A 19359-nucleotide genomic window follows, 5' to 3' on the forward strand; every position below is an offset into this window, starting at 1 on the left:
AGGGTCATGCTGTCTGTAAGCTGAGGGATGTTTGAGGTGTGAACTCCTCCAGTAGGGTTGGAACACTGCAGCTCCATTATGTAATGGTAGGTGTTTATGGTGACTCGTCATGGCAACCAGGAGCTGTAATGGAGTGAGCTGGAACAGATGCAGTTCTGACAGTAACCATTGACCTTAGTCAGCTGATAGTTGTTGAGAGAGCTGTGCTCAATTACACATGTCAATTGGAAGTCCACAAACCTGACCTGTCTTAAGTGCTTGATGATTAGCCGGGCTACGAGTATTGTATCATCTATTTCTTAAAATTTTCGGGGCTACAAGTATTGTATCATCTATTTCTTAATGATTAGCAGGGCTACAAGTATTGTATCATCTATTGCTTAATGATTAGCAGAGCTATCAGTATCACTGTGTGCCGCCGCAACACGGAGCAGGAGATTATGTATTCAGCAGTGGCTGAACATACGTCAGTATGTCTCAATTCTTGTTAACGCGATATCTCATGAACTATTGACCCAATATCTTCAAATTTGGTGACAGCCTACATTGAGGGACTACGTAGACACCAGTCAGTTTGGGTGACCTTGAGCTTATTTTCAAGGTCACTACGACACTTTGGCCACTTTTCGGATTCTTGTTAACACGATATCTCATGCACTATTGTACCCAACGTATTCAAAATTGGCGACAGCCTACATTGGGAGGTTACACAGACACCAGTCAGTTTTGGTGACCTTGACTATATTTACAAGGTCACTATGACTCTTTGAACACTTTAAACACTCATTGACATATCTCATGAACTATTTTATTTGGTGTCTTCAAATTTAATGACAGCCTACATTTGGTGAGTCTACATTAGGGGATTGTGCAAGCACCAGCCGATTTGGGTGACCTTGGTCTTATTTTCAATATGACCACAACAACTTGTCCCCTTTTCGAACTCATGTTTACAGAATATTCAATGAAACACTGCAACCAATATCCTCAATTTTGTTGACAGCCTACATCGGGTGATTATCCAGACACAAGTCATTTCATACATCTTGTGTGTTAGCAAAAAGTAAAAAGTAATAAAAATGACATACGTACATATGGATTGGAATATCTTAAGAACCATTCACTAGATTCTTTTCATATTTAGTATCTAGGTTTATCACAGTAAAACAAAGGTTTCAGTCAGTGACCTTGACCTTCATCTCAAGATCATAAGGGGACTTCAGCGTTTTACCTTGTCAGTAAGATATCTCAAGAACCGTTTACTGTATTTTCTTCATATTCAACAAAAAGCTTTATCTAGGAAAGGTGCAGGCCCTGTCGTTTTTGGTGACCTTTGGTTGATTTTCAAGGTCACGGTGACACTTTGAAGATTTCAGCATGGTAAGCTGCATGTTAAGCTAGTCAGCGAGATACCTCAAGAACCGATCACTGTATTGTCTTCATATTCAACACCAAACTTTATGTAGGGAAGGTGCAGGGCCCAGTCAATTTTGGTGACCTTCACATAAATTTCATGGTCATCCATATGCACGCATGGATTGGAATATCATAGGATAGATTCTTTTCATATTTGGTTTCTAGGTTTATCACAGTGAAAGAAAGGTCTCAGTCAGACCTTAACCTTCATCTCAAGGTCACAAGGTCTCAAGTATTGTATCATCTATTTCTTAATGATTAGCAGGGCTACAAGTATTGTATCATCTATTGCTTAATGATTAGCAGGGCTACGAGTATTGTATGATCTATTTTTTAATGATTAGCATGGCTACGAGTATTGTATCATCTTCTTCATCCCCTGCTGAGGGTTCAGTATAGTGCAAATTGCATTTATAAGTTAACTCGCTTTTCAAAATAAAACCCTTACAACTGACCAAAGGTTAGATTGGTACAGCCAGACAGCTGACATGTGTATAAGGATAACTTTTAATTTATGATCAAGTGGAAGTCATTTATGTAAAGGGCAGGTGATACTTGTGTTTGTAATCAGATGTATGACATGTATCTCAAAGGTATGTGATCTTGGGGGTTGTAATCAGGTGTATGACATGTATGTAAAGGGTAGGTGATATTGGTGTGTGTTAATTGACATATGGATAGGCACTTATATTATTGTGTCAGGTATTTTTGCAAGACAATACATGACACTTGTCACGTACTCATGTTGTACATTTTAAATATTTGAAGGGAATTTATCTCTAACGGCTGTTTTCACATAATTGTTTACTCAGGTATCACTGACTGTTCAGGCCATTTAGAATCTTTTACTAGAATAACTAGATTCATTTTATATTTATTTTATACGCTTAATTATTGTCTAAATACCTGTTTATGTTGCAATTGTGAACTCCATACACAGGTTAAGAAAGACAACGTATGCAGGAGTGAACTCCATACACAGGTTAAGAAAGGGAACGTATGCAGGAGTGAACTCCATACACAGGTTAAGAAAGATAACGTATGCCGGAGTGAACTCCATACACAGGTTAAGAAAGACAACGTATGCAGGTTAACACAGGTTAAGAAAGATAACGTATGCAGGAGTGAACTCCATACACAGGTTAAGAAAGACAATGTATGCAGGAGTGAACTCCATACACAGGTTAAGAAAGACAACGTATGCAGGAGTGAACTCCATACACAGGTTAAGAAAGACAACGTATGCAGGAGTGAACTCCATACACAGGTTAAGAAAGACAACGTATGCAGGAGTGAACTCCATACACAGGTTAAGAAAGACAACGTATGCAGGAGTGAACTCCATACACAGGTTAGGGACAATATGTAGCATGTGCCGATAATATCAGTGCAATGCAGTATTGTGATGCAGCATCAACAACAGCAGCTCAACTGCCTTCCAATATTTTCCCAGTCATAACATGTAGTGATCAGCTTAGTGAGAAACCGCTGAAACTCCAGTGTCTACTGAGTACAGGTGGTTATGCCTACTTGTCTATCTAAATATGGGAAGTTCAGGTGACTAATGCAATGAAACCGACAAAAAGGTAGTGCCTGTTTAATTGATTAGTGTTTCTCAACAGCCTCACACTGTTTTGATCATTGACTCTTATCTCACTGAAATGGGTTGTTCAGGGAAATTTCTGATCTGCTTCAGTATCATAATGGACATGTGCTGGGGCTCTTGAAGCCAGTGAATATCTCTGACTGCTAGTTAACTTAGTGGACTGCTAACTAGGAATAAATAACTAGTTATCAGGAGGATCTTGATCATATTCCAGCCTAAGTGGATGGTGAGAAACAATGTATGCAGGTGCTCCTATACTTCTAGTGGGGTAGTCAGGTAGGGTAGAAATGTGTACCATCGGTAGAGAGTGGTGGTGGTCCAAGAGAGGTGTTACAGGGTAGAGCAGTGGCATATGATGGGGAACTGCATTCCTCTTTGATATGTAACATGGACCAGATGGCAAGATATTTAGCCACTGGCAGTCAGCCATACACCTCACAACTCATCACTCTGTTTCAGTGAGAACATACTGGAACTTTAATACCAATTGGAAGTCTTTTTCTCCCCTTTCCTTTCAAATATGGAATTCTAATTAATTAATTAACATGTATAGGTAAGGCAAAAGGGATATTTCAGCCTACAATCCTGTGATTGAGTCCTTGCGGAGGGAACATATGGAGCTCAAATATCCACTATAATTCAAGAGATTTGGGCTGGCCTCAAATTGTGAGGGAATTATGTCTCCTTGAAGGCATGTTTCCAAAAAGTATGTATGCACTAGGAGGCGGGCCCTCTTTTAGTTAGCATTCCGGACGTCCCTGTATGTAGGCATCAGAGAGTCGGCTAATTTAACCGCTTTTGACTCGGTGGTTACATTGGACTTGGGTTTGAACTTGAATGTGAGTCTTCTTCTTTTCCTCACGTCCAGTGGGTTTGGTCCATTGACCTGTAATTCAGTGGTGATACTAGAGAAAGAGCTCTCTGATATGATCGGTCTAACCACTGTGGACATCCTGTCCGTGCAGTAGAGAGGGAGAAGATACTGGAGGAAGACGTGTATTTTTATAGAGAGAGTCTGGGTGGTGGTGTCATTTGTGACATCACAGGAGTGTTCTCATGCTGTGACGTCCTGGCGGCACAATTGTCGGAGGGGAATTCCCTGTTGGAGCATTGCGGCAAGGATTAGCCATATTATCAGGTTGATTGATTATGCTTTTTGACTCTCCCCTTGTTTGGATATGTAATTCTGATTTGGATTGTTGTGACAACACAATAGATTTTGTGACTGTATTGTCAGAAGGAGAATCTGACTCCTTTATTTGTAGATGGGATTTATTTACGAATAGATGGATGAAACGACATATGTGTTTGTTGTGTGGAATGGCTGCTCTCTGGATTAGAGAGTCGGGGTCCTGAGTTATCGGCTTGATAACTGAGGAGGAAAAACAACACTACTAGTGAAAGGGTTGCTCTCTGTAAAATTTAGTGATCGGATTGATTTAAATATATAAAAGGCTTTTGTACAAATAAATATATTGCACTGACGTGCCGAGGCAACTGACTGGTTGTCCCACTTTATATTGCTAACTCTGTAAGTGTAAACAACATAGAAGTTTTCAAAATGTCCTCATGGGTAGCCCCACGTTTGATCTCCTGTTACTCTTGAAGGATGTTATCCTGGTGCGTGGATTTGGGTTGAATGTAACCAGCTTCGTCGGGGCTGATTCTGTTGGGTACATCGTCCCAATTTCATTGACAGTACAACGCCCATGGTTCAGTATCACTTTCCTCAATGGTGTGAGACCAGTTATGGAATGGTGGGACTGGCGTGAATCCCACATGTGTGGCCTCATCTGTGGCTGGGTGTTTCCAGACGTTTTTACAGGTACTGGTGATGCTTGACTAGGTCCTGGTTTGGACAATGATTTGGGGCCGATCTTCTCCCAGTAGTTGGGGGCGTCAAGCTTGGAGCCATGAATGCGGAGGATATGCGCCAAGCAGTCATCTTTACGACTGTAGTTTTTGGCACAGATAATGCACTTATGCCTGGCATCTGTGTGTTTGCTATTTACATGGCAGTAGGACAAATCGCGCAAGTGAAGGCGTTTTCTCCATGTTGAATGATTGTGACGTCAGCCATTTGTTATGTGACATTGTGACATCAAAGTTTGTTATGTATATCTTATCGGGGGCGTTGGCGATTTACCGAGGTCATCGTTTGGGTAACGTGACAGAGTGAGTGAAAGTCTGCTGTGTTGAGGACTAGGTGCCGTGTTTGTCCATGAGGAGTCAGATTCTCCTTCTGACAATACAGTCACAAAGTCTACACTGTTCTCACAACAGATTAAAAAAACTTAATCAATCAACCTGATAATACAGCTAATCCACGCCGCAATGCTCCTACGGGGAATTCCCCTCCGACAGCTGAGAGCATGAGAACACTCCTGTGACGTCACAAATAACACCACCACCGAGATTTTCTCTATAAAAAGGCATGTGCAGCTCCAGTATCTCCGTCTGATGAGTACAGTTTGTACAAAACGCGTAACCAAGATGCACCTCAGCCAATCAGGCCCAGTGTCACACATTTTGCTTCAACTAATTAACATGTTTGTAAGGGGCAGGTAAAATTGGGTGGTGCAGTCATGTGTGTGACATGTATGTTAAGAGAAGGTGATATTGAGGTGTGTAGTCAGATGTATGACATTTATGTAAAGAGCAGGTAATACTGGGGATTGTAATAAGATGTATGACATGTATGTAAAGAGCAGGTAATACTGGGGATTGTAATAAGATGTATGACATGTATGTAAAGGTCAGGTAATACTGGGGATTGTAATAAGATGTATGACATGTATGTAAAGGTCAGGTGATGTTGGTGTGTGAAGTCAGATGTTTGGCATATAATGGAGGGCAGGTGATATTGGGGTGTATAACTAGCTGTGTGACATATATGTATGGTCAGATAATATTTGGGGTTGGAATCAGATGGATGACATGTATATGATGTTGGTGATATCTGTTGGTATAATCAGATGTAAACCAACCCCTAAGTCTGCCCAGCAAGTCTACTGACTCTGTCTGCAGGTGAGCTGGCAAGATGGGAGTCTCAGTGATAAAGATTGGCTTCAAGGTGGTGTCTATTTTCAGAGGAAATGTCTGTTTCATCACCAGATACTTACTAAATGTTTTCCTAGACATTTATGGTGTGCTTAAAATAGCCACAGATTCTTAACTTGTATTTGTCTTGTGTTTATGGTGGTTCTGGTGCCATGTAATGTGAGATTGCGATGTGTTGAGAATTACGTCCAGATTTGATATGGTTACTTAGTAATGGTCAAAGACTAACAGACAAACATCCTCACTCACTCACAGGAATCATTACTTGTGGAAATCCATTAATGCTGTACATACTTACAAAGAGGATACTTTGATGGAAGCCAGTCCTGAAACTCTACTTGTTGTCTTGAACCCTGAACCCTTCTAGTGGGTTATAGTTACTTTGCAGTAATATGTTGAATACTACAGCAAACAGTATTATATGTTTTGTGTTAACATGCATGGGTACTCACACATATGGAAATGGCTGATCTACCTGTGTATAACATGTTCCCAGTATAACATCTTAGCAAGGTGTCATTCTGCAATTGGTAGTATGCTGCTGAGTGTAATGTATTGTTACATCAATGTAGAATTTTCATATGTGATGTAGTTAGTACTGCAAGTACCAAGATGTTATTACACTAGATATTGTTAGTACTGCAGGTGTTTTCCCAGTTGGTTATTATACTTGATGTATGTAGTATTGCAGATGTTTGTCCAAGAAGTTGTCATACTTGCTGCAGATGTTTAGACAGGGGGTTGTCATACTTGATGTGTTTAGTACAGGAGGTGTTTGGCCAATGGATTATCATACTTCATGTGGTTAGTACTATAGGTGTTTAGCCAGCGGTTATCCTACTTGATGTAGTTAGTGCTGAAGGTGTTTGGCCAGGGGGTTGTCACTCATTGACATAGTTGATGTAGCTCGTAGAGCTGGTGTTTGGCAAGGGCATTGTTGTAGTTTATACAGTTAGTACTGCATGTGTTCAGCCAATGGGTTCTCATGCTTGATGTAGTTGGTGCTTTAGGTGTTTAGACAGGGCCTTGTTATAGTTGATGTTTAGTTGATGTTTCACTTTATACATATGTAGCAGGGCGTGGAGTCATCCCACAGATGACATCCTTACCTTGTCAGCTTGCTGACGGGGTTAACCTCTTTGGTCATGTGGACAAGGCGTCCGACTTCGGATCAGAGGGTCCGTCGTTCGAATCCCAGCACGGGACTCGGAAATTTTGTGGCCGCTACATTGGCGCCCAACGTGGGGCTGAGCATGTTCATATCATATTTGAACAAAATAAGCCTCAGTACCCAACTATGCGGCCCGGGACGTGCCTTCTGTTGACGGGGGAGTATGTAGCAGGGCGTGGAGTCATCCCACAGATGACATCCTTACCTTGTCAGCTTGCTGACTGGGTTAACCTCTTTGGTCATGTGGACAAGGCGTCCGACTTCGGATCAGAGGGTCCGTCGTTCGAATCCCAGCACGGAACTCGGAAATTTTGTGGCCGCTACACATATAAAATTTTTTGTTATTGAAACTCTAATATAAGGTCGTCTTGCTCTTTTAGGTTTTACACCTGAAGCGAGATGTTTCAGGTGTACACAGACACTTTGTTCCTGTATGTGGGTATTGTCTTGTTCCCATTCATATATTACAAATTACCTCAAATAGATCTGCTGTTGGTCTTTGTTTGCTTGAGGATTTTATCTGCCAGCCAGCAACTGTACTAGATCATGGCATTCCTGTTCAAACATAATTGTCGAAGCATGCAGGATTCACTGGCCTACACAAATATGTCTGCAAGCCAGCCCTCCTGCAGCTATTTACATCTCCACAGGTACATCATACTCCAGTGTTCACTGTGTGTCTTCATCTCCTGTAGGTGCACTGTGCTGAGTGAAAGCTCTAGCATAATGAAATTGTACACACTCTAAACAGGTTAAGAGAGACAGTTGAAGCAGGTGTCTTCTCCATACACAGTTTAAGAGAGACAATATTTAGCTGGTGTTGCCACCATATACAGGTTAAGAGACACAGTTGAAACAATTGTCCTCTCCATCCACAGGTTAAGAGAGACAATGTTAGCAGGTGTCCTGTCCATATGCGGGTTAAGAGAGACGATGTTAGCAGGTGTTGTCTCCATACACAAGTTTAAGAGAGACAATGTTAGCAGGTGTCGTCTCCATACAAAGGTTGAGTGAGACAGTTGAAACAGGGCCCGCATGCACAGAGCAATCTTAGTTACAATCAATCTTAGGCCCCTACAATCAATGCTACAGTCACCATACAATTGCCTTAATCCACTTGCACAAAGACAATCTTAAGACGGCATGGATTTAAGATTGCGATCTTAACTAAGATGGAACTCTTCAACGTTGGAAGTAGAAATTTCTTAATCTCAACACCTGTCTGCTGTTGTCTGCAACAGCACATAGCATACAGCACAAATAAAACATGGAACTTGTTACTGCATGCAACTGACATTCCTTCCATAATTGCACCTTGCAGTCTTTTTGTGTAAACAAAAACAAAACAAAACAAAATCCCCCCCCCCACCCAATCAAACCCAAACCCACAAATCCTTGAAGGAAATGATAACGTGGAAGGTAACATATTATCACTCGTACCTCATGGGTTATTCTCTAATCTTTCATTCTAATTTAATTTATGAACTAAGAATGTGATACTGCAACCACAGAAATATCATGTTTTCTGAAAATGGTGATATACAAACAAGTACATTAACAAATTTGGGTCTTGAAGTTATTGACCTAATAATCAAGAAAATTAAAAGATAACATATAAATGAAATTTCCTTATGATATAACACCTAAATGTACCATGATTTGTCAATGGCTGTCAGTGAAACATAGTTTGGCATCTGGTCAGTGTTATATGGAGTCAAATCCCAAATATATCCCACAAGCATTAGATTTGAAATTGAAAGATATGAAAGGGTGACATGACTGTGGGAGTGTTGTGGAAAACGCATGATCTTTTTACACAAATTTCACATACCACATCAAGTGTATTTTTCCTGTTTGAAGAATACTTATGTTATATTTAAAATGCATTAATTATAACTCTTGTCCCTCGTCAGATTGAATTTCAGATTTTAGAAAAAAACTTAATTTTGTATGTTATCCATCTGTAGATAATTTTATTGATAAACTGAGACAAAATCATTGACTGAAAAGAAACATGTGGAGATCTGTGCTGTCACAATATAACATACATTGTGTTTGAGCATGGCAGAGTTTACAGCAAGGGCATAATAAGCAAAGGGTAACCACTCCTATCTTGCATAAAAACTAAGATTAGCTGCCTTTGTGGTTTTGAAAAGGTCATGGCCACTGCCAATCGCATGCAGACACCTTTTGTTACTATCCTTTCCTTGTTTGTCAAAGAGATACGGTGTTTATACTTTTTCCAACTTGAATGCCATTTTGCTACTGACTACAATGATCTTAGCTCCTTACAATTGGTTCCGACCAATTGTAAGTTTTGATTGTAACTTACAATGATGTTAGCCTACAATTGCTATGTGCAAGTGGATGGGCGATTGTAGCCGAAGCCTAAGATCACAATCTTAAGGATTTGCAATAATTGTAGCTCTAAGATCGTTTTGTGCAAGTGGGCCCAGGTGTCCTCTCTATACACAGTTTAAGTGAGACAATGTTAGCAGGTGTCGTCTCCATACACAGGTTTAAAGAGACAATGTTAGGTCTCGTCTCCATACACAGGTTAAGAGAGACAGTTGAAGCAGGTGTCCTCTCCTTACACAGGTTAGGAGAGACAAGTTAGCAGGTGTCCTCTCTATACACAGGTTAAGAGAGACAATGTTTGGTGTCGTCTCCATACACAGGCTGTGAGAGACAATGTTAGCTGGTGTTGTCTCCATACACAGGTTATAAGGCAATGTTAGCAGGTGTCATCTCCATACACAGGTTAAGGGAGACAATGTTTGGTGTCGTCTCCATACACAGGTTATGAGAGACAGTGTTAGCAGGTGTCGTCTCCATCAGGTTATAAGGCAATGTTAGCAGGTGTCGTCTCCATACATAGTTTAAGAGAGACAATGTTAGCAGGTGTTGTCTTCATACACGGGTTAAGAGAGACAATGTTAGCAGTTGTCCTCTCCATACATGGGTTAAGAGAAATGTATGCAATGTAAGTCCTCATCTTAGGTGCGTAATAATACTGAACACAACTTTGTGAATGAGTGACGTCACTTGGCTTCCTACTCTAAAGCGATGACGTTACCGTGTAAATGTGGATGATTTTAATATTTGCAAGCATTAAATATTTGAGCATGTGACATCTTCGTTATTTGTTTGGTGGTTGTCGTCATCATTGGAATATTGCCTTGGATTACTCTGTACATTGGGTATCTGTACTTGTGGAGCAGTCTAGGTCCAGTGATATCACATCTACCGGAGACAAAACTATAGAGTGGGGGTAATTAGGTGCAACCCATGTGCTTGAATGTGCCATTGCTGGTGCAACCCAAGTGCCTGAATGTGACATTGCTTAGGTTATGTTCACTATCAATGGGGGAACTGCTCTTCTTCTCTGGGTGCAGCCTTCTCGTTTTCTGGAGCCATGCCACTTGGAATGTTACAGAATTTACAGAGTTGTCAGTGTGAAATGTGAGTTGACTACATCTTGTATGTTATGAAGACATGAACTTTGCATTGTAGATTAACCTTTGATGTACATGTTCAACCGAATCGAAAGGATATGTGTCACCATTTGCACTCACAAAGCCATGCAAACGTTCCATGATTAACATTGTTTCAGCAAGTGTGTTTTGCTTCTGATTGTCATGAGTGAGTTGATAGCATTGCATTCGCATAGTAGCTTGGAGCGGGAAGTGGATCTTTATGGAAAGAATCATCATGTTTGTCAGTGAAAAATATCATCTTCCCATCTCCCAATAGATAGGCACTGATGTTATCATGTCAGGTATTTTTGCAAGTCAATACCTAGGACACTTTAAATATTCAAAGGGAATTTATCTCTAACAGCTGTTTTCACATAATTGTTTACTCAGGTATCACTGATTGTTCGAGTCATTTAGAATTTATTACTAGAATAACTAGATTCGTGTTATATTTATACTATACGTTTAAGTATTGTCTAAATACCTGTTTATGTTGCATTTGTGAAAATAGCAGGTGTCAAGGTGGCACAACAAACATGTTTCTGTTCCATTCAAGCATGTGTAACTGAATTTTAATCAGGAAATTAGTCTGTCATGACTTGACCTTAGGTCATCACCATAGAGTAGCCAATCGCGGGATTAGAAATCAGTCTCACACATATTTGTGACACCAGTTTTCTCACATGGGTAAGTAGGAGTAGAAGACAATGTAAGTAGGTGTCCTCTCCATACACAGGTTAAGAAAGACAATGTAAGTAGGTGTCCTCTCCATACACAGGTTAAGAAAGACAATGTAAGTAGGTGTCCTCTCCATACACAGGTTAAGAAAGACAATTTATGCAGGAGGGAACTCCATACACAGGTTAAGACAGACAACGTATGCAGGGGGGAACTCCATACACAGGTTAAGAAAGACAACTTATGCAGGAGGGAACTCCATACACAGGTTAAGAAAGACAACGTATGCAGGAGGGAACTCCATACACAGGTTAAGAAAGACAACATATGCAGGAGTGAACTCCATACACAGGTTAAGAAAGACAACGTATGCAGGAGTGAACTCCATACACAGGTTAAGAAAGACAACGTATGCAGGAGTGAACTCCATACACAGGTTAAGAAAGACAACGTATGCAGGAGTGAACTCCATACACAGGTTAGGGACAATGTGTAACATGTGCCGATAATATCAGAATCTGGTGCAATGCAGTATTGTGATGCAGCATCAACAACAGCAGCTCAACTGCCTTCCAATATTTTCCCAGTCATAACATGTAGTGATCAGCTTAGTGAGAAACGTCTGAAACTCCAGTGTCTACTGAGTACAGGTGTTTATGCCTACTTGTCTATCTAAATATGGGAAGTTCAGGTGACTAATGCAATGAAACCGACAAAAAGGTAGTGCCTGTTTAGTTGATTAGTGTTTCTCAACAGCCTCACACTGTTTTGATCATTGACTCTTATCTCACTGAAATGGGTTGTTCAGGGAAATTTCTGATCTGCTTCAGTATCATAATGGACATGTGCTGGGGCTCTTGAAGCCAGTGAATATCTCTGACTGCTAGTTAACTTAGTGGACTGCTAACTAGGAATAAATAACTAGTTATCAGGAGGATCTTGATCATATTCCAGCCTAAGTGGATGGTGAGAAACAATGTATGCAGGTGCTCCTATACTTCTAGTGGGGTAGTCAGGTAGGGTAGAAATGTGTACCATCGGTAGAGAGTGGTGGTGGTCCAAGAGAGATGTTACAGGGTAGAGCAGTGGCATATGATGGGGAACTGCATTCTTCTTTGATATGTAACATGGAGCAGATGGCAAGATATTTAGTCACTGGCAGTTAGCCATACACCTCACAACTCATCACTTTCTTGATGTCATGATCCTCTGTTTCAGTGAGAACATACTGGAACTTTAATACCAATTGGAAGTCTTTTTCTCCCCTTTCCTTTCAAATATGGAATTCTAATTGACTAAAACCCAGTGGTGTTTACCACAAGCAAATCACCCTGAGAGGTCTCAGTTTTGCTGTTTTGCCATTCTAATCAATGTTGAATTCATTTATAGTCCTGGTCTTACATGCCCGCACACTGGCAGAAATATGTTATATATGCTTGCTAGGTCTAGTTACAGGGGTCTGTCCATTTGTCTGTCATTGTTGATATACAGAATATGGTGATGCCCTCAGTTGCAGCCCCATGTCCGACTGGACACTTTTCTTGCTGGAAATATTGAGAAGAGAGAAAGTCCACATGTAGATGGATACAGAAGTATCTGCAGGTGGCACTATGTGTTGTATGGTTGACTGAGGTGTCTTTAGGTTGAGTGGGTAGTTTGTGGTGTCTTTTACCAAAAGGTGAGACATTACAAGTATATTTGCTTTGGCCACTGGGTATGCTGTGTGCATGAATATTTTTTTGCTAATGTAGTTATCATGTACTCAACTCACACAAAACAAATAACTAAGCTTTGGTTTGGTTATAGAAGGAAAAGGGGTCTGTGGCACAAACCCAGCAGCTACATATCGGCACTGACTCAAGGGAGGCAACCATGCCAACCTACGAGGACATCAACGATGAGGAGGAGCTCATGAAAATTGTAAGTCACACTAACATGTGTACATGATTCTAGTGAAGGGTTGTGCGTAACCCCCGGGGTATGGACTGAGGTTGGAGGGGTGAGCTATACTGGGATGGAGGCTGAGGTTGGAGAGGCAAGCTATGCTGAGATGAAGGCTGAGGTGGGAGGGGTGGCAACACTGGGATGAAGACTGAGGTTTGGAGGGGTAGGCTGTACTGGGATGAAGGCTGAGGTTGGAGGGATGGCAACACTGGGATGGAGGCTGAGGTTGGAGGGGTGGGCTATACTGGGATGTAGTCTGAGGCTGGAGGGGTGGCAACACTGGGATGAAGGCTGAGGTTGAAGGGTTAGACTATACATGGATGTAAGGTGATACTATGAATGGAACAGCTGTTCTGTGTATGTGTATATTCTACCTATGACCTTTCTGTGGTTGCTTGTGGTGTTGAGAGCTAGGAACAGATAGCATGTGCCCCCTGAGTGTGACCTAGCCTATTAACCTGTGTACCTGTGTATGGGGTAAACATGAGGTGTGAGAACGGGTCCTTTCTAGCCCCCATGCTTGCTGGCCGGTAGATGAGGCTTAATCATTTCCATAGGAACAGCACTGATACCTTATCCATGGTAGGGGCATAGTGACTTACAAACCTAAGTCCCACATGTATACAGGTAGAACAGTTATGAGGGCAGTGAAGTGATTCCATAATGTTGAATGTCAGACAACACAGCAGAATGTAAAACTAAGGTACCTTGCCATTGTGATTGCATTATTTCAACTGTCCCTGCAGTTAAGGCTGTAGCACACCTGTTCTGTCTGTGCAGATTCTCAACAGCTAAATCATCCATAATGTGTAAGTAGTCACTAGTCATTTGATATCATGTATTTTGTATCTGTATTTAAAGATACAGTACTGTTATCTGAAAAAATCGTAAATATATATTTTAGAAGCAAAAGCAATTTCTACTGTTACTGCTTACAGTCTACCTCATGACACTAATAGGATCATCAAAAGAATAGGATCATCAAAAGAATTATGAACAAGTAGAAAGCAAATCTTCTTTATCAAATATTACATTTGTGTGATTAAGTACATGGTCAGCACACATAACACACGTATCACATCCTCCTGAAGTCAGTCTATTCATCCCTTGAGTGACCAGCACACAACATATCACATCCACCTGAAGTCAGTCTATTCATCCCCTGAGTGTCCAGCACACAAGATATCACTTCCACCTGAAGTCAGTCTATTCATCCCTTAGTGACCAGTACACAACATATCACATCCATCTGAAGTCAGTCTATTCATCCCCTGAGTGTCCAGCACACAACATATCACATCCACCTGAAGTCAGTCTATTCATCCATGAGTGTCCAGCACACAACATATCACATCTACCTGAAGTTAGTCTATTCATACCCTTAATGACCAACACACATACATCCTGACTATCATTAGTCAGTAATTCAAACCACTATCACACATTAATATACTACTTTCACTAAATGTCAGTCATCTAAAGCAATTAAAGCATATGCATATATATTGGGAGGATAAGACCTCACAATTGGTTGGTGTGACCCTCCTGGCTCTATTAAACACATGCAGGGCAGGGCAGGGCAGGGCAGGGCAGGGCAGGGCAGGGCAGGGCAGGGCAGGGCAGGGCAGATATCATGTTACAGTATCTACTGTAGAGTGTAATATCTACTGCCCTTCTATACAACTGATGGCTTGATTTGAAACCTACTGCATGACGATACTTTCAATATTTTCTGTTGCTTTACAGATTCTTCTCTAAAACTGCGGGTTAATCTGTTGCCAATTTATGTAAGGCTGTAACTGCTGTGGTGTGATGAGATGTGTCCCATCCTTGCCCTGCTTGCCCTCCCAACTTGGCCTGTGTCCCCTGGACCTTGCTAGCATGGACTGTGTAGCTAAATCTGTCTCTCTCTACCAGCACAGTGTGTAGGAACTGCCCACTCAAGCACACAACCTAGGGTGGTTCCACAGTCTGCGTTCTCACTGCATGGTACAATGAGGTTAACATGGGACCAATTTATTCCACAGTAATTTGAGATGTCATGATTGTAGTCATGAGGTGTAGTAATTCTTTGGATTTTAAGAGGTTGGTTATTTTGAACAGGAATCTCCATCGTAGAGGAAGTATGAGTTGTCAAGAGTTAAGGTTATTGAGGGTAAGGGTCTCTAGTGTAGAGTACAGGGCCCCGTTTCACAAAACTCTCGTAAGCCTAAGGTCTCGTAACTTTTCTCGTAACATTCCTACTTCCTATGTTACAGTATAGGAGGTACGAATGCTACGAGAAAAGTTACGAGACCTTAGGCTTACGAGAGTTTTGTGAAAGGGGCCCCAGTTATTAAGAGTACAGGTCTCTATTATAGAGTACAGTTCTTGAGAGTAAGGGTCTCTAGCCTAGTTTTAAGGTTGTTGAGAGTAAGGGTGTCTAGTGTAGACTTCAGATTTTGAGGGTAAGGGTCTGTAGTGTAGAGCACAGTTATTGAGAATAAGGGTCTGTAGTGTAGAGTACAGTTCTTGAGAGTAAGGGTCTCTAGCCTAGTTTTAAGGATGTTGAAGGTAAGGGTGTCTAGTGTAGACTTAAGGTTATTGAGTTAGGGGTATTGACAATAAGAATGTCTAATATGGAGTAAGGTTATTGAGGGCAAGGGTGTCTGGTATAGAGTTAAGGTTTTTGAAAGTAAGGGTCTCTAGTGAAAAGTTAAGGTCATTGAGAGTAAGGGTCTTTAGTGTAGAGTTAAGGTTATTGAGAGTAAGGGTCTTTAGTGTAGAGTTAAGGTTATTGAGAGTAAGGGTCTTTAGTGTAGAGTTAAGGTTATTGAGAGTAAGGGTTTTTAGTGTAGAGTTAAGGTTATTGAGAGTAAGGGTCTTTAGTGTAGAGTTAAGGTTATTGAGAGTAAGGGTCTTTAGTGTAGAGTTAAGGTTATTGAGAGTAAGGGTTTTTAGTGTAGAGTTAAGGTTATTGAGAGTAAGGGTCTTTAGTGTAGAGTTAAGGTTATTGAGAGTAAGGGTCTTTAGTGTAGAGTTAGGGTTATTGAGAGTAAGGGTCTTTAGTGTAGAGTACAGTTCTTGAGAGTAAGGGTCTCTAGCCTAGTTTTAAGGATGTTGAAGGTAAGGGTGTCTAGTGTAGACTTAAGGTTATTGAGTTAGGGGTATTGACAATAAGAATGTCTAATATGGAGTAAGGTTATTGAGGGCAAGGGTATCTAGTATAGAGTTAGGGTTATTGACAGTAGGAGGGTCTAGTGTAGGGTTAAGGTTATTGAGAGTAAGGGTCTTTAGTGTAGAGTTAAGGTTATTGAGAGTAAGGGTCTTTAGTGTAGAGTTAAGGTTATTGAGAGTAAGGGTCTTTAGTGTAGAGTTAAGGTTATTGAGAGTAAGGGTCTTTAGTGTAGAGTTAAGGTTATTGAGAGTAAGGGTCTTTAGTGTAGAGTTAAGGTTATTGAGAGTAAGGGTCTTTAGTGTAGAGTTAAGGTTATTGAGAGTAAGGGTCTTTAGTGTAGAGTTAAGGTTATTGAGAGTAAGGGTCTTTAGTGTAGAGTTAGGGTTATTGAGAGTAAGGGTCTTTAGTGTAGAGTTAAGGTTATTGAGAGTAAGGGTCTTTAGTGTAGAGTTAAGGTTATTGAGAGTAAGGGTTTTTAGTGTAGAGTTAAGGTTATTGAGAGTAAGGGTCTTTAGTGTAGAGTTAAGGTTATTGAGAGTAAGGGTCTTTAGTGTAGAGTTAGGGTTATTGAGAGTAAGGGTCTTTAGTGTAGAGTTAAGGTTATTGAGAGTAAGGGTCTTTAGTGTAGAGTTAAGGTTATTGAGAGTAAGGGTCTTTAGTGTAGAGTTAGGGTTATTGAGGGCAAGGGTATCTAGTATAGAGTTAGGGTTATTGACAGTAGGAGGGTCTAGTGTAGGGTTAAGGTTACTGACAGAGTTACAGTTATTGAGAGTAAGGGTGTGTAGTATAGAGTAAGGTTATTGAGAGTTGGGGAGAGTAAGGGTCTCTAGTGTAGTGTTAAGGTGTTGTTGAGAGTAGAATTTTCTATCCAAGGGTTAACTTGTGCTTACCACAGCAAGACATCTGTGCTCACAAGATCCACACAAATCACTTCCAGATGTTTACTACTAAAACTGTTGAATGCCTTTGTGAATGTGTTAAGTCACTATATACACCAGACTTTTGTTGTCAACACAGATACAGGAATTGTTCTTGCATGTCTGTCTTCCAACGTTTAAGAATACATGCCTGTATTATTCAACAGATGAGCAAGACAGATGACTTTGATGAACGGAAGAAGATCCGTGCAAGGTTAAAAGAAGTGCGAGAAAAAGACAAGTGTAAGTTAAAAATGACATAATGATGTGTCTCATTATATACATAAAAAAAGCCAAATTATCTGTTACAAAGTTCAGGGTTGGGGATCAATAGCAAGAGTGATGAAAAGAATATGTTTCAGAATTAGGTATTTGTTTACAACTTTCGGATATTGGGTTTGTAGTGGAGCGAGAAGCAAGACGCCAGCAGAGGGAGAAGGAGTCGGAGGACATCGTAAAGAAGAGGTTTGAGAAGGCAGAAGAAGATAAGAAGAGGAAGATGCAACAGTTTTCAGACATGGCTGCCAAACCTACCTCTGTGACAACAACCAAGACTGGAGATGATGGATCCAAGATAACAACCACCACCACCACCAGTACATCCACACAGAAGGTAGACGGTAAGTAGATCCACCACCACCACCAGTACATCCACACATAAGGTAGACGTTAAATACATCCACCACCACCTCCAGTACATTCACACAGAAGGTAGACGGTGTGTAGATCCAACACAACCTCCAGTACATCCACACGGATGGTAGATGGTAAGTAGATCCACCGCCACCAGTACATCCACTCAGACGGTAGATGGTAAGTAGATCCACCACCACCACCAGTACATCCACACAGAGGGTCGATGGTAAGTAGATCCACCACCACCACAAGGTAAACGGTATGTACATCCACCACCAGTACATCCACACAGAAGGTAGATGGTAAGTAGATCCACCACCACCACAAGGTAAACGGTATGTACATCCACCACCAGTACATCCACACAGAAGGTAGATGGTAAGTAGATCCACCACCACCACAAGATAAACGGTATGTACATCCACCACCACCAGTACATCCACACAGAAGGTAGATGGTAAGTAGATCCACCACCACCACAAGGTAAACGGTATGTACATCCACCACCAGTACATCCACACAGAAGGTAGATGGTAAGTAGATCCACCACCACCACAAGGTAAACGGTATGTACATCCACCACCACCAGTACATCCACTCAGAAGGTAGATGGTAAGTAGATCCACCACCACCACAAGGTAAACGGTATGTACATCCACCACCAGTACATCCACACAGAGGGTCGATGGTAAGTAGATCCACCACCACCACAAGGTAAACGGTATGTACATCCACCACCAGTACATCCACACAGAAGGTAGATGGTAAGTAGATCCACCACCACCACAAGGTAAACGGTATGTACATCCACCACCACCAGTACATCCACTCAGAAGGTAGATGGTAAGTAGATCCACCACCACCACAAGGTAAACGGTATGTACATCCACCACCAGTACATCCACACAGAAGGTAGATGGTAAGTAGATCCACCACCACCAGTACATCCACTCAGACGGTAGATGGTAAGTAGATCCACCACCACCACCAGTACATCCACACAGAGGGTCGATGGTAAGTAGATCCACCACCACCACAAGGTAAACGGTATGTACATCCACCACCAGTACATCCACACAGAAGGTAGATGGTAAGTAGATCCACCACCACCACAAGATAAACGGTATGTACATCCACCACCACCAGTATATCCACACAGAAGGTCGATGGTAAGTAGATCCACCACCACCACAAGATAAACGGTATGTACATCCACCACCACCACCAGTACATCCACACAGAGGGTAAATGGTAAGTAGATCCACCATCACCAGTACATCCACTCAGAAGGTAGATGG

The 19359-nt window shown here is 41.3% G+C and overlaps 1 protein-coding gene across 6 annotated transcripts in view; it reads left to right on the forward strand.

The window, feature by feature from the left end:
- LOC137296232 (uncharacterized) overlaps positions 1-19359 on the forward strand; it is a 113697-nt gene that overhangs the window by 76473 nt on the left and 17865 nt on the right. For all 6 annotated transcript variants that reach the window (XM_067828014.1, XM_067827972.1, XM_067827981.1 and 3 more), the window contains 3 exons: positions 13214-13327; positions 17593-17668; positions 17830-18045. In XM_067828014.1, coding sequence (XP_067684115.1) covers positions 13214-13327; positions 17593-17668; positions 17830-18045 — 406 coding nt within the window. The remainder of the gene's footprint in view (positions 1-13213; positions 13328-17592; positions 17669-17829; positions 18046-19359) is intronic.

This window comes from Haliotis asinina, chromosome 1 (genome assembly GCF_037392515.1).
Source record: "Haliotis asinina isolate JCU_RB_2024 chromosome 1, JCU_Hal_asi_v2, whole genome shotgun sequence".
Lineage (NCBI taxonomy): Eukaryota > Metazoa > Mollusca > Gastropoda > Lepetellida > Haliotidae > Haliotis > Haliotis asinina.